Source organism: Myzus persicae, unplaced genomic scaffold (genome assembly GCF_001856785.1).
Source record: "Myzus persicae strain clone G006 unplaced genomic scaffold, MPER_G0061.0, whole genome shotgun sequence".
In the NCBI taxonomy this organism is placed as follows: Eukaryota; Metazoa; Arthropoda; class Insecta; order Hemiptera; family Aphididae; genus Myzus; species Myzus persicae.
The window spans coordinates 421,829-439,392 of NW_019103989.1; the positions used below are offsets into that span (position 1 = coordinate 421,829).

At 30.0% G+C, this 17,564-nt stretch overlaps 1 protein-coding gene across 1 annotated transcript; it reads right to left on the reverse strand.

The window, feature by feature from the left end:
- Positions 1-1,704: 1,704 nt before the first annotated feature.
- LOC111037267 lies at positions 1,705-12,203 on the reverse strand. Its single transcript, XM_022319737.1, has 12 exons — positions 12,171-12,203; positions 9,599-10,005; positions 8,452-8,890; positions 8,156-8,378; positions 7,572-7,794; positions 6,266-6,540; positions 3,972-4,192; positions 3,507-3,769; positions 3,067-3,397; positions 2,450-2,672; positions 2,173-2,392; positions 1,705-2,011 (listed from the first exon to the last, which is right to left on the reverse strand). The coding sequence occupies exons 1-12, from the start codon at positions 12,201-12,203 to the stop codon at positions 1,726-1,728; spliced, it is 3,144 nt and encodes a 1,047-aa protein (XP_022175429.1). The 3' UTR covers positions 1,705-1,725.
- Between the last annotated feature and the right edge of the window lie 5,361 nt (positions 12,204-17,564).

The window sequence follows — 17,564 nt, forward strand, 5'->3', positions numbered from 1 at the left end:
TTCAATATAGTATTTTTCTTTTATACATTTTATTATACCTACTAAACTATTTGAGAAAAGGTATTTAAGTATTATGCTAAGTACCTACAATAATCTATGATAATAATATTATAGATAGGTACAATTAATTATACAGTAACAGGAACTAATAACTGCGTTTGCCGGCAGTATTGCTATAGTTAATTCATAAATAATATTATGTGAACGTAATATTTTATAATATAATAATATTTTAATACATACATCATAACTTAGTTTAATACCGATAATTTTATAAGGAAAAATTTGATCTAGTCTCATTGGGTATGATTGTGTACTATGTAAAATATACACAAATACACAATACACAATTTACAAATATAGTTAGGTACATACGTATTATTGGACATTTTTTAAATATATCTTATGGTATTTTTTTGTTTGTATTTGGAGGATTTTCTTACACTATACAAGTGGAAATGCACTCTTTGTTATTTTATATACTTTTATACTTGTGAATAGTGAATAAGTACCCACCGCCCACCGGAAGAACTTAACGAAGTAATTATATGACATGTTTTTTTTGAATCAAAGTTGCGAAGGTCATGCTAGAATTTGTTGAAGACATCAATTTTAAGTATATTTTCTTTATAATAATATTTTAGATTCATTTTTTATTTAATCGTTTTCCTATGCCATTAATTATTATTCATTATTATTTACTTGTTCCAGGCAGTGCATATAACACATCGGAAAATAATCACATGTGTACGGGCCCAACGCAGTTTTCCTTAATGTACAACTTCAGAGCTTACAAATTTAGAAATGTATATTCTATTTGTATTATATTGACATACGATCGTATAACTATAAACCTAAGTACAAAGTTTATTTCTAGACAGTAATCTACTAATCTCTTGGAAAAAAAAATAAGTGAACTTTAAAAACTCCGTAAGAAAAATTCACAAGCAATGCGTTAGAATGTGATTAGCTATTGGTACCAAAGTATTGATACCTTCGTATTGATACCGTTAGATTTATTACCTGAAAAGTCATAAATCATACAAGTTGAATTTAATTAAAAATATTGATTGACATAAATGATATTATTGTCCATAAAATAGGAATAAAATACCAAGACATAAGTTTAGTTTTTTTTAAGAGGCCCCTGACAAAGATCTCTATTCAAATATCATGCTATATACTTACACGGCTATAATACAATATAGCAAATAATATAATATTTTCTATACGCCAGTAATTATTTCATAGTGATTATTGATTGTGTAAAGCTTGGGTGATACCAAATCTAACTCGGATGTCTAGGTTTAGGTATCATACATACCTTCAAATACCATTGGTCATCTATAACTATAAGTAGTAGACGCAGTTAAAAATATTGATTACTTAATAAATCGATTTTTATTTTTTATGCCTGTTTTATGTAACTTTATAATACAAAAAAAAAAATAACAGAGAATCCCAATTTTTTTTAGAATTTTATCATGAATAATGTGACCTAAAGGTTTTTATTAGTTATTACCAAATCTGCTTATCAAGAATAATAAATTGCACAACGTTTTTTAACACAATAATATTACTATAACAGTATCTATAAATAGTATGATATTGGGTTCATAATATATTATGATATATATATTAAACCTAAACATTTATGATTTAGAATGTATACCCTAGGTCTAAACAAAAAAACCACTTCACAAAAACAGTTGTATTAAAATGTCTTTATTCAGTTTTAATTTGTTTCAAATGAATATATTTAAGAATAGAACATATAATTATTATCGAAATATATAATACAATGGCTAATGTACTTATCGAAGCTAATATTATCACAAATATAACGTCTAACTGATGATACTGATACCAAAACATGTCCTTTGATGCTGAGTTCATGTGTTCAGTTCCATTATGTTTAATTACATACTCGGTCCAATATGCAACTAGCGCTTTTGGAGACAAAGGTCGATCTTTAAACAACTGATATAACTCTTGAACATTTTGCTTGTACCTATAGGAATAGAATAGGTATATATTTATACGAGTACAATACAAATAAATATACATGTAAGATGTAACTGTTTATTATATTTTTAATAATTTTAGATCAACTATAATTATTATACTTTTTTAGAATTTATTAAATCATTGTTTTGAAAAAATGTAATTTACTTTTTGTTGTTGATAATTTCTTTAGCAGCAGCTACAATTGATTTTTTATCTATTGTTTTGTAGTCTAGACTTAGACCCATTCCCAAGAATACTGCGTTTGCTATGTTTCTGTGTTGATCGCTAAATAATGGTATGCCAAGTATAGGTACTTGATTGATGATGGCTTCATTTGTACCAGACAACCCACCATGATAAATAAATAGTTTTAATTTTGAATGTGCTGTAAAAAAAAATATTTATTTATTCTCATTAATATTATTAGAAATAATATTCGGACCCATTATATCTCTTTGGGGTAACCATTTCTTGATCATAACGTTTTTTGGTTGGTTTTTCATTACTTCACCATCATACTTCCATAGTACCCGTTGTGGTAGTTCAGAAAATGCCTCTTGTAAAGAAATTTGCATTTTTGGTGGAAGTGAATCCATTTTTACAGTGGAACCAAATGAGAAATATATTACCCCTTCTGGAGCGTCGTCAATAAATAGTTGTATGTCCTATTAAAAATCCACGATTAATATTTTTAATGATCAGTAAAAGTGAAAGGTTTTAAACAATTATTTAATAATGTTTATATGATACGCATGCATTTATTTAAGGCTAAGGATTTGTTTTGGATGCTTTGCTAAACAATTATAATACTCAGTCTCAAAATGACTAATAGCAATGTTTTTCAAAAACATGCCTATCATTATTTCAGCCCTCAATATTTGTACTCTATTGACTACATTTCCTATCCTTCTATAAATTTTTCTCTTATTCCTATAATGGATTTAATAGGAATACCAATAATCCGCTAAAAAATGATAAACTTAAGGGTAGGATGTTTTTGTAAATGTGTAAATTATTATAGTAGGTATAAAAATAATAATTTAAAAAAAAACTCCGTACTTTTGGCAATGGTTTAGGATCATTTACGTGAATACCTCCAATTTCAATAAGATTTGGCATCCAAGGCCTGGGTAGGTTAAAAGAGAAATGGCTGTTGACGAATACTAATGATATTTTTTTCATTAACGTATAAGAATCCGGCACATCTTTGCCGAAATATTTTCTTCCAATTATCGTTGCATTGCGATCGTGCCACCACCTTTGACTATTCGAGCGTATGTAATCGTAATTGTTTAAAAAACGATCCCAAAATGTTTTAGGACTCGCCATCGCCACATTTAGTGTGGACGTGTACGCAGTAGTCAAAGGATTGCCAAATTCACCGTTTAACCTAATAAACAATATGCAAGTGTATGCGCACGTAAATTATATAAAATATAAATACATTGATGCATAAGGTGTTAATCAAGAATAACTAGTTAATTTTATTTTGAACGTACCACGTCGGCATGGCAGATGTAGTAACGGCGATCATCGGCACTTGTAGTTTGTAGGCTATGTACGAATCACAGCCCGAGCCCAACAAGTGTGTGACGAAAAGGTCATATTTTTTGGATTCGAGTACGGTCCAGAAATCTTTGCGCTTATAAATAGCTTCGCACGAAGTTAGATGTGTATTAATTAAATATTCAGAACCATCAGATCCAGCTATGTACTTGAACGGTGCCGACGCCGACCGTCTCATATAGGAAGAAGAATCTATCTGAAAAATAATAAAATAATAAAAATTAGTTGGTACCCTATTTTGTTCAGCATTGGCCATTGGCATTTTTATAAAATTGAAGTTTATTTCGAAAACCATTGATTGCTGTAATGCTGTACATAATATGAAAACAAACATAATGCAACAGCGGTAATAAATTGTGCTCTTGTTTATTCTTACCACAAACAAATGCTGTACCTACTTGAGTGTAGTTTTCAATTTTTTCTTTTTTTATAAAAGGAGTTATAACTGTAACATTGTGGCCAGCAGTCACGAGAGTTTGTAATACAGCATCCATAACGTTCCAATGACTCTGTCCATATATCGGCACGAAAGCGAATATTTGAGCTCCATAAACAACAGTCATTGTAAAGTGTACATTTAAAAAAACTAATGTGAAATGCATTTTAAATATTTTATAGTCTTAACATTTATAAAGTAAGTATACCTATCGATAAACTATATGCTATATCTATACGGTAAAGTAAAAATTCAATCGTTTGAGGAATACTTTCGAACGAATAAAACATAAACATAAATGTTCATAATCTAATACAACACGTCAACACAAGGTTATATTATCATTTATTTATTTATGTTTTATTAAACGATAATACGCCATCGATTGTAAAGCACATTGAACCAAACCAGTAACCTAATTTGTATTACACAGTACCTATTCCGAGAATGTATTATTTAATTTATCAAGTTTTTGGATTAAATAATGTCGAGTTATCAGACAAATTAATACCATGCAGGCATTATTTGTTTGGAATTATCACTACCTAGTCATCATATTTTGTTTTTTTTACCTAATTGTAAGAGATATCAGTGCTACCTACGATCTACTTATATAGATTATAGATAAAAATACATCATAAAAAGCATTACCTATACCTGTCCCTCTGTATAATATAATACTTTAAAGCGATTATCTGTAAACAAAACAAATTCACAATACCTATTAATAAATGTTCATTATAATCGTTTCATTAATTAACTGAATAGTCATTATTGCACCTTTGCGCCCTCTCCACAAAGACAGCAGCATTTCATAAATGCGTTCCGGAGCAGCTGCACCGCCGCCGTTTTTCGATCGCCGTGCGAACGTTGCTGTGGTCGATCGGTTGCTTACAGATGATGGTGGAAAGCTTGGCGGCCAAGCCGACATGTTCAACTATTATTCCAAATATACGCTCGTGGACATTATGTCGTATTCGTCGTCGCACCAAACGGCCCGGGACGTGGACTACGCTCAAGTGATGAGAAACTAGCAGTCGACCACGCGCGTTCGTAGTGACCACGGTTTTACGTCAAAATTGGTTATGTGACATTGGTCGAGCTCTAAATGTGTAGTCAACTTTATAGGTTCATCAGTCACCGACCTTTTCGTAGGGATAATTCATTTGATTACGGCATGTACAAATGTACAATATACACATAAAAACATTTAATTTTTCAGAGATTTAATGAATATTTGTTAGGGATAGCTAATTTTTGGGAAACGTAAGGAATTTTTTTTTTTACAAGTCATATTATTTTTTTCATAACTTAAAATAAATTAAAACATAATTTAAAATTCGTATATTGATTTTCACTAGTTTTAAACGGTGTATTACATAGTAATTGTTATGATTAATTTTTGCTAATTTTATACCATAATATTGTGCATCTTATTACTTTTTATTTTTATTCGACATCCTATTTTCCAAACGTTCAATTTTATACAACCAATTGAACCATGTGAACAAAATGACAAACGGCAGTGCATTAAAAATATTGACTGTATAGTGGAGCTGCGCGTGTACGAACTCATGTCCAGCGAAATTTATTTGAGTCGCTGCACACATGATCACCGCCTAAATTTTTAGTCATCCAAGCGGTCAATCCGGAATCCAGTGGCCACGGTCATATCTGGATGCTCTATTCGTCGATCGGCCAACATCCGTGGTGTTCGTCCACCACACCGGTCCGGTGGCTCTCCGGTGGCCAGAGCACCTGCAGTCGGCATACCTCGCACCGTGTTCGACAGTACACACCACTCGGTGGTATCGCCCCAACGTGTAGACCATGAATTTTATAAAAAAAAAACACTCTGAAGCCCATTAATTAAAAATACGAATAGAAAATACCCCTTAGAAATTTTATTATGGACGTACCACGTCGGCATGGTAGATGCCGCAGTAATGGCGATCATTAGCACTTCTAGTTTGTAGGTTATATATGAATCACAACCTAAGCCTTACAACTCTCTACCAGTGTTCAAGGCTTATATTATGATTTATTCGTACATTTTCGTATAATAAGTTTGTACTATATTTGATGAACTACAATTTCATAAAAAGGTACATTTACAATCTATCGATAGAATAAATATAAAACACCTAATTAGTCAATTTTTAAAAATAAAAATAAAACCTATTGAAATCAATAACAATGAATATTTATTTCACATTCACTTTTTAAAAATATTTAAAATTAGAATTTGTAGTATTCATTCTTTTTTTGGTTTACTTACATTACAGACAAGATTTTTAATAGTTTTTAATAAAAGAATAAAAACACTTAAGCTAACTAAAGCAATTAATACAACGGCAATTAGAATATCAATTAAAAAATATTGATACCAAGGTAATTTTAAAGCAGCTGTTTTTAAATGATGTGCGCCTTTGTGTTTGATTACATATTCTGTCCAATATATGACTTCTTCTTTTGGTGTATTCTGTCGATCCTTAAATCTTCTAGAAAGTTCCATCGCTTTTAATTTGTATCTATAAATGCAAAATTATATTATATTCTTGAATATTAGGAAAAAAAACATTACCTATATATATCATATTTATTGATTGTATATGATAATATACTACTAGAGAGACATGATATGTAAGAGATTGGCCAACCAGTGTGATAGCAGCGATTAATAGTCCAAACAATTCCAGCTTTTTAAATTTAAAAAGCATAGGCAAGTTTATACTATTATTGTGAAATCAAATCATTCATGATTCATTAGAATAATATTCACAGTTATAACTAAAATTCAAAGTAGCTAATTTATAAAATATGCAACTTATGCATCTTGAGCTTTTGAAAGTTATTTTTATAATAGGTATAATTTATAAAAATATAATAATTAATAATATTATATTTAAGTTATCATAGTTTTATACTAGTGACTTTAAAATAAAAAAGTCATATTTTAAAATATAAATCAATTGGTGTTTATAATTAATGTGAAGAAAATATAATAACACAAAATCGAACTTTACTGGATGGTTGTCGACTATCGAATTATGCTATTACTGCTATACTTCTAGTAGAGCTATAATAATTTAGAAAAACAATTCCTAGGTAACCAAGAAATATATTATAACGAAATCTAAGTATACATTTCTTTTTCACTCAAACAGACAACTCTAATTCCAACAATACTTTTCAATAATTACCTAGATTTGAATTCTGTCAAAATATTCTATTTTTTCACAACATGGACGAGAGATTGATCTATATAAGCACATTTTTAGTAATCTTATTTTTGTATTTAGTTGATTAAATATTTGAGTTTGAGTGGTCATTTTCGTCAGTGTTTTATTAGATAAAAAAAAACTGTATTAAACGGTTCTCTGTCACCTATAAAGTATTCACTTCAATAATAAAAATAATATCTTCGTCATAGAAAAAGTTGTTCATGGCTGAGGCACGTGCCGTAAAAATGTTGTGGAGAGTACAGAGTACAGTGTGCAGTGTTTTTAAAAGGTCAAAAACCGCTGTTGTAGCCTATAGAATTCAATGTAAAATATCTTACTTATCATAGTTAGTTGTCATTTCTTTGATAGCATTCACAAATATATCTTTGGTCAACGTTTTGTGATCCAACATTATGCCTGCACCCCAATGAGCTATGTTGGCAATGTTGTGTGATTGATCGAAAAATAGAGGTATACCAAGTACAGGTATTCCACTATCTATGGCTTCATAGATCCCAGACATACCACCATGAGATATAAACAATTTGACATTCTTATGTTCTGAAACAAAATAGTTATTGATAGACGTCCTTATATTTTGTATTTGATGAACGAAATATATTCAAATTTTAAATATAAACAATCTTAAAAGGCAGTGGGCAGCAAGTAAAGCATGCATAATAATAAATTATATTCGCTGATGAGTGTAAATTATGAGTATAAACTATATTAAACAAGTATTTAAACTGGCCTTAAATACTTTAATGTTATAATTGTTCTAATTAATTATCGCATACCTAATACATATTAATAAAGTGTAGATAAGTTTACCTACTTAAAACCCTTGGCATACCTAACTCATTATTTAATTGCCTACTCTAGTAGTTACAAATTATTATGATACAGGTTTCTAAATTTGTACCTAAAATATCTCTTTGGGGAAACCATTTCCCTATTCTAACATTTTTTGATAGGTCTCCTATATTTGGAACGTCATACTTCCATAGTACCCTTTGAGGTATTTCGGCCAATGATTCAACGAACACTTTCTGCAAGTATGCTGGTGCTGTTTCCAATCGAATCACAGATCCTAGCGTAAAGAATATAACACCATTCGGTGAATCATCGATGTACTGTTCAATATCCTAAAAAAAAAACATAGTAATTTAAGAGTAAAATATGTTTCAATCATAGTTGTTATATACTTATATGTCTTACTTTAGGCAATGGTTTTGGCTGCACTAAATGAATTCCACCTATGTTCACGAAATTAGGCAAAAGAGGCCTGGCCAAGTCCACTGTATAATGCCCGTTGACGAACACTAATGACGAATTTTTCATTAGGGTATCAGCGTCTGGTGCGTCAGAACCGAAATATTTTCGACCGATCACTGTCGATTCCCTGTCGACCCATTTGAACACCATGTGTGAGTACAAGTAATCAAATGAGTTCATCAATCTCTGTATGAAGTTATTGGGCACAGCGAACGGTGCGTGGTAAGTGGAAATGTGCGCAGGGTTCATGTGACTACCGAAAGTATGATGGTACCATGTATGAACATGGCTCGACACAATGACTATCTGTGGAATTTGTAAATAATAAGACACATATGCATCACACGACGAGGCTAGTAGTTCGGTGATAAACAGGTCATATCTATAAAAATTAAAAATAATGGTTCAATACATATTAATGTAATAATATGCTATATTTTATTTATATTGTTTATTAGTGCTGATTATTCTGACTGTTTATTTTTAAAAGTAACATATTGAATTGTAATTATGCATTTTAAATTTTAACATAGTATTCGTGTATAATAATAGTATACTACTATTATCTAATCATATTTAAGTTGATCATCTTATATAATATTTTGTAGAAACCAGTCGGCGTTTATTCTTATAATAAATAAATAATAATAAATAAAATGTTATAAGTTATAAGTATAATTTTTAATAAAAGATCATTTAATGTGGGTAATTTTGTATCTATATGTGATAGTTGCATTTTTGGACCCCACTCTTGAAAAAATGTACAAATGTTATAAACACAGACTTTTAACAAGGTTCAGCTAGACTTCGAATAAAAATGTTTAAAAAAACGTAGATGTTAAAACTGGAGATATGGCGCGCTATGGGTGTACTTACCCATTTCTTTCACTATAATCATTTTACTAAAAGCAATAGTTGGTTCAGTCGTATGGGGAACATTGTGCAAATGCATTTAAATATCAGTATACCGCTCCTTTACTGCGATATATGAGATAGCAGCTATGAGGGATACACTTGAATATTTAGTTGTTTACACATACAATAAATATAAACAGGCAGATAACAGTCAACAATATTATGATCGCCTTACTTGTTCGTTTCGATGACCCGCCAGAACTCATCATGCTCGTATACCGCCCGACACATATCCTTGTGACGGCCCGAGAGGAACGGCAGGTTGTTGTGCACCGAACATTCGCCCAAGACCGTGTCCCAAGGCACGCTGACTCCCGACGGCATCAGACGCGACATGTCCACTTCCGTGTAATTGGCCACCGGCGACTTCTTGGGGAACGGCGTGATGGCCGTCACGTGATGTCCGCGGGCCACTAGCGTCTGCAACACCGAGTCTACCACGTTCCAGTGGCTCTTGGCCGCTATCGGCATCATGGCCAGGATTCGAGCGCCGTTCGCGGCTTGGTAGTATCGTCCCGACGTCAGTGCGCAGACCGCTATCATCGCAATGCACCATGATGCGTTCATTTCCACGACCGTGCACTACCTATTACAACAGTTACCTGCTATTATACTGTCGCTTAAACGAAACAGACCGTATGTCAAGCCAATGAGCATGATAATATTATTATACGGGTGGGCATATTGGACAGTGTGATGAAAAAATAAATCAGCGCATAATATTCTCGGTACATATATCATAATATTATATTATATCAAACTATATTATAATGGATAAACGGATAAATAATACTACTGTATTTGATTTTAATACATATTAGTGTTTTATTAGTGTTTTAAAAATTGCGGACCGGTTTGGGCTGAAAAAATGACTTGCAAAAGATCTCTGTAAAGAGATCTCTAGTAGGTATTAAGTCTATAATTTATCCAAAATATAAGTATCATTTTCCATTATAATATTGTAATCTTTCATTGTATAAAATGATAAATGTGTAGAAAGATTAAGAAAAATACATAGATTTGTAATCTATTTGAATAAGACTTAATAACTTATAAATGTCTTGTTAATATAATAATTTGTTATACCGTTCCAACCAGTACTAAAAAAGAGCCTCTATAGCATCGTCAAACGTTCTGCGTGCCATCGAGTATAATATTAGCTAAGGCCTATGAATACGTTTGAACAAATAAAGATCACATTTTTGGTGACTGCAGAGTGTTCATTAGTCCATCATATTTAGCAATATAAATAATAAAACTCGTCTGCGTAGATCACAGTTTCAAGTACAAAACACTATAAAATAAACAGCAATATCGACAAAAAAATACGCACCTGGACTTAATTTACTGACTCGAAACGCTGTAGCACTACAACTGATATTACCGTAGGTACCTACCTAATTAACCGTATTGTTAATAACTATAACATTTCTATACAGTGTGCTTATTATTTTCTTTAGATACTGATGTGTTTAAGTCTAATTTAAATTATATTATTGTGATTATCATAGTAAAATGTTTAATCTTTTGATTTAGTTATATAGAATCATATTAACGTTTTTATGCGCTGTAGTATTATTTTATCCACTTTATATTTGTATCGAATTATTATTCATACATTATCAATGTTTGATTATTACTTAAGAATAATACTCCATTAATGTTAAGAAAAAACCTGGGCAGCCGATAAGTGCACAGGTGCGTAGCTTTACTTTACATGAATGGAGCATTAGTAATTCAATAATTGAACTTAGACTTTAATTTAATAAGCCAGTGTATGACAATTAGAGGCCTTAATAGTTGTGTATAATCATTAGTAGATAATTAATTTAATTTAAAATATTACTAGGAAAATGATAAAAAAAAATGGTATAATTTATACGATAACTGTCGATTTGAGTACAAACTACGATGTTCAATGCTCAAAATTAAATTATGTTGTTTACTGGACATTGACTCACGATGGAATACGTTTTATCTTGTAATTTCTTGCATACCATCGAATTAGTGTCCAGATTTGAAATAAGTAATAACAGACAACTATCTATGATAAATCGTCTTCTAAGAAAATAATAAAATTGAAGTTGATAAATGTTATTAATATTTGTATTTATAAATTAATTAATGATTCTCGTGTACCATACCAATTTTCAAACCAAATACATGTATAATATTGAAACCCAATAGACTATTCAGAATGCTGTGTTAAGTATATCTAAAGTTGTTTTCAAAACGATACAAACAATATAAAATATTAAATGAGGGCCGTTATTACTTATGATATAATACAATAATAATTAGCAAAGTTTCGATTAATATGAACAATGACAAATTCAAATAGGTACCTACTAGGAATATATAATAATAGCAGTATAAGTAGTATACCCCACTCCACCCGGCAAAAATTAATAAACATAAAATATGGTGCAGTATCTCGGTTAATAAACCTCAGTTCACTGAAAAATCGACATTGATATACTTCGATTTGTGAAATAATTCAACCAATTCCACCTGCGGCAGATTTAATATAAAACTTGGTATATTTTCGAACGTGGTTCAACCGACTATCATCTATAAAAATCTCTGTAAGAACTATCTTTGAAAATCATCAAAATCGATGGAATAGTTTTTGAGCTAATAAACTACACACATAAAGATATTGATTTTTTCTGTACTTACATTTTGAATAACAATATAACAATAACAATAAATTAAAAATCATTTTGTTTTATTTAAAAAAAAAATACCATAGCAACACCTATAGTGAATAGGCAAGTCATTTCATTGAAATGTATTTTTGTAACCAATGGCAACCACACACATAAATAAAAAACAATTCGATTTTCGTGAGCCAAAATGACATACTCGTGTGGCGTGTGCGAGCCACTCTATAGAAACCTACTGTGGTTGAAAAAAAATCTTAAAACACCCGTCTAGTCAAAAGGAATCTATTAATAGAACATTTATTGTAGTCGGTCTAAAGTAGTTTCTGAAATTAGCCATTAATAAAAAACTGATTCCAAATGTTTACAATACTAGCTGATCCCGTATATTTCATTGGCCATCTCAAATGCCAACTCTATATAATTCAAATGTTGTACAAGTTCATTCGTTATTTAATCTTTTCTTCAGCCGTTGCCCTTGAGAGTCGTTTGTTAGTTGTTATTAAATTATATTATAATAAGGTAGGTAATCAACCTGTGGTGGATTTTGGACCCCACAAGATTCGTACGAAACTGTTTAATATTAATCATATTATAATCTTGTAGTTGTCATTGATCGGGTGACCACGACGCCTCCAGCTTTTAGCGAAACAACAGGTAAAAAATTAGTGATAGCCGATAGGAATATCGTTTTTACTAAGTTATATTTAATAGTTGTGCAGTCGTATACATCCCGTGTTTTTTCGTTTAATGCGTTACAACAGTTGATTTTTATTTTATTTTTCTGGACAGATTGCGCGCTTCTAGATTTTCTATTTTTCCAGTGGTTTTTCCTAAAACGTTCTTTCATACAAATCTTATACTGATAATTACGAACACAAAAAAAATATTAGACAAATAGGTACAGCCGCTTTGAAGTGATGCGCGTTCAAACATTTTTGGCACTTTATTTAAGAAGGTATAGATATAGATTTTTTATTTTTTTTTGGCAATTAAATTAATTTTTCTTCCACGTATTATACATTAAGCCCATCCCCAAGACTTGGCTAATACATTAATGAAAACTGTTCTAAAATCTGTTGAGTATACTTTTCGTGATATATTTACGTACATACAAAAGGAGACTTCTGTTTAAAAATGCCAACTCTAAGTATGATTCAAACTTGAATTCAATTCCATCCAGTGGTTTTTGATATGGTTGTTTCACCTGATTTCCGGGAAAAAATGATCAGCTAATACAAAATACGCCGTTACATTGGTTTATTTCGGTTTTGGTGTAACACAGTTCAGATTGTAATATGGCTGAAACCTTCGCGGGAGTGTTGTCAAGAACTTCCCAAAGTTATCCTCGGACATAAAGGATGCAGGGATGGCATAAAGGATAAACAAACAGCCACGCATTCGTTTTTATATACCTTTATAATATATACACATACTAATAAACACACATGACATCGTTTTAATTCATACCAAGAAGGTATAATATTATGATAAGATCCCCGCCGAAATCAATACGACCCGGATTGAAACTGTTTAATGTTAATCACATAAAATCACCTCCAGCTTTTAGCGGACAATACGCGAAAAATTAGCCATAGGTGTACCATTTTTACCAAGTTATACCTATAGTCTGTGCCATAATTTATCCCGTGCTTTTTTCATTTCTTATTTTTATTGTGGACACGCCGATAAGCGGCCATAAGTGCAACTCAGCTACCTTGGTGAGCAATCCAAGAAAATACGATTTGATACGTATCGAACCAATCACAATCAATGACCCAAAAAAAATTATAATTTTTACTATTATTTTTATAATCTGCAACAAATGGCAACTATTTATACACAAATAAAAAGTTTCAATTACCACAGTGAATCTTAAACTCATTGTTTGACCTCTTGAAAATGCTAGTTTCCCAAATATTTTCCTTTTTAAACCACTTCTACATGGCTGCATTAAAACACAAAAATTAATCGGCAATTTTGGTCAAGCCGTTTTTGAGGTTTAGCAGACTAACGAACAGTTTTTCATTTTTATTAATAATTATTATTTTTATTTTATCTATAAATATGTATAGATATACCGTGAGTAGTCCAATAAGGAAACACTAACAAAAATAAATATTTGGATTGAAAAGGTATAGTTAAAAACTTCAACTTAGAGCAGTAGTTTTCAATCATAAATTTCTTGGAATCTATATAATTCAAAAAAATGTTCCTGACCTACCAAAAATTGACTGACGACCCATCAGTAGTGGGTCACGACCCACACTTTGAGAAAGGCTGACTTAGAGGTTATATACTGTTTTTAATTGTATTCAAAAATGTAATTGGGAAAATGCAGTAAATTCACCTTGTCCCGTGTTATATCCACTATCTAGACATCTAGGTTAGGTTAGGTCATAATAATCTATAATCATAATTCATAATATAATTTTAAAAATATAATGATTAGATATCAAAATGTAATATAAGAAACATATTTTATAAAAAATACATAGTCATCATAACATTGACTAAACTATTCTCTAAATTAAAATACTGTTGTAATGTACAATTACAATTAATGTTTTTAAATCGACTGTATTTGGTACAAATGTACCTACGATTTATTATATTTTTTGTGAATATACATATTGACATATTGTACTTTTAGATTACAAAAATTTTAAGAAATTAAATCTATAAATTTATTGTTTACATTACGTAAATTAATTTTATTTTACTTAGGGGAAGATCTCATTGAGTAGGCTTACAAATAACAGCAATATTCATACATATCAGGACTAGAGTAGCATCGGTGTCAAGTGTTTCTACACCCAGCCTAGCTGCAATATTCGCTTTACAGTTTAAATATGTAGGTAGGTATAACAATTTTAAAAACTACATGTAAATTAAATCTCAACTACTCGTGTGATTGCATATTATAATGTTTACATCTATTCAATCGAACATAATATCCTTATGGATTATATATTCACTTTGATCATCCATCGTGGATACACGCTAATAAAATGACTTCGGAAAGCTCATACATAAAGACATTCGATATTCAAACAAACTTGATATTTTAAGTACACTCTTATATACATATTTGTTAAGAAAAGTAAGTACAATTTTAATAAATAAAATAATTCACTAAAATATATTTCGTACATCGTCAGTGGCGAGCTGAAGAGCTCAATTTTGACGTAACTTTTTAAAGTGAGTGGTGCCACACTGCCATTCCATAACTGTGGAGCGTGAAGCTGTGGAATGTCATGGTAAGTCTTGATCTCTTGGCTCTTTCAGCCACATTTCATTTACATAATAACTTTATTATAAGTAAAAATGGGGAGAGGAGAATACTTAAATATGAAAGCTCCGTAATTGAAAATTTAAGTCCAGTCCGTCACTGTACATCGTTATTCAACATTTCAATACATTGAAATTATAAACACCTGAAGTGTTAACATTTGACATTTAGAACATCATATAAATTGTTAATTATAATGTGCTACGATTTTAAAATCTCTGTAGTGTGAATGAAGTAGGTAGGTTATAAGATACAATGTAAGAATCAGACAATTTTTATTTTTAGAAAGATTGAGAAAAACTCAAAATCTTATGTTTGCAATAGTAACTTTTAAGTCTGAACAAATTCATTGGTTATTAGTAATAATTCATTACTATTAATCTGTAAGATTTAACCTTAAAAAGTATTCATTTCCGTTTTATAATATTAATCTTGGAAATCTTTTAAAATATATATTTATTTAAAATTTTCTTAATTACAAAGATCCATTACAATAATATTCAGTACCTACTTTCTCATTATTATAACAAGTAAAAAATGGGCCGAGAGCACTGTCATGGGTCAGAGAGAGGAAACAAATAGTAGGCAGATATCCATTTAAGTTCATACTTTTGTCCAATTATCATTGTATTTTACATTTAAGATTTCGTTAGTAACTTTAAAAATACATAATATTAATTAAAAATTATTAATATATTCAGAAAATCCCATGATAATATGAGAATCAAAAACAATCATAAAACTACTTCTATTCTATACCTAAATAATGTATATTTGTATGTTTTAACAACATTTTGTAATATAGGTTGGATAACCAAATATAATTTTTAATTTTTATTAATTATCACAATCAGCACCTTTAAAAGGGTCTATATCGGTCATACTTCAAGTGTAAAAATCCCATATTACAAGGGAATAAAGGATACGTATAACAATAATTCAATACCTTATAAATACCATATAAAAATATCTATAAATGAATTTCCATAACAAATTGACGAGGAGAATAATTAATTTATGATAAACAGTTTTTTTCCAATTACACATAGATTTTGAACATTTTTTTTGTAAATTGTACATAACTATATTTAATTAAACCAATAGAATACATTTCTTGTCTTATAACATCTTTACTCTTTAGTTCAATCTAAGTACCTATCTAATTAAAAAATAACACTCGAGGTATCGAGTTACCGATTAATGACTATGTTATTAATTATGAATTAATGTGTAATAATTTTTTTTTTAATATTTGAGACGTTATATTCTCGCTTATAAAAAAAATAAACGAAATTGCCTATTCTAAAACCCCTTATAAAGTTCGAGTGACAGTATTTTTAAAATTAATGAATTAAACACAGATAGCGTTGATTATTAGCCATTACATAATAATATTGGGTCTATATCACGGTTATCTACTAGATAACCGTGGTCTATATCAACTAAACACATTTTATTCACATATCACATATAATAAAATATCAATCTTTTGAAAATTTAATTTAGCCATAAATTAAAAATGTATTTTAATTATAAAAACAATTTTTTATCTAATAACCTGCATGGTAAATTACAATATACTGTGTTCAAAATCAAACAATCAGAACTCGAACGACTTATACAAATATCTTGTTTTAATTTTGTTGTTAGCAGTGCTCGGTGGAAAAGTTGAAAAGAGCTCAACCAAGATTTTTTTTCATTTTGGTAACATTCCTACAAATTATTTTCAAAAGTAGGTAGGTAGAGGTTTCTTACAAAATATTTTTTTTTTCACACAATTTTCAGTAATTTTTATATTTTTTTAAATTGTATTGTATAATTAATTCAGATTCAGTTTCATGAACTTATAGTTATAGTCATTATAATGTATTAAAGCTATGGAATATAAATACAAGCTTAAACAAAATATATTATATTAGTTATAAATTTAATTAATTAAAATTATTTTTAATGTGATAAATGACTAAATATATTGTTTAAAAATGTTTATTTTGATCGCTAATAAGTAGATTTTATGGGTACTGGCATCATCGGATAGTCGGACATAATTGTAATTATTATTGGTTTGATTACTGTTGGTTGACGGTTATGAAATCTTCAGTTCAATATTTTCAAGAGATGATAATTTTATTTGGGTCGAAGAGTACCCTTTCTTTTATTTTTCCAATTCATTAATCTTGTACTGG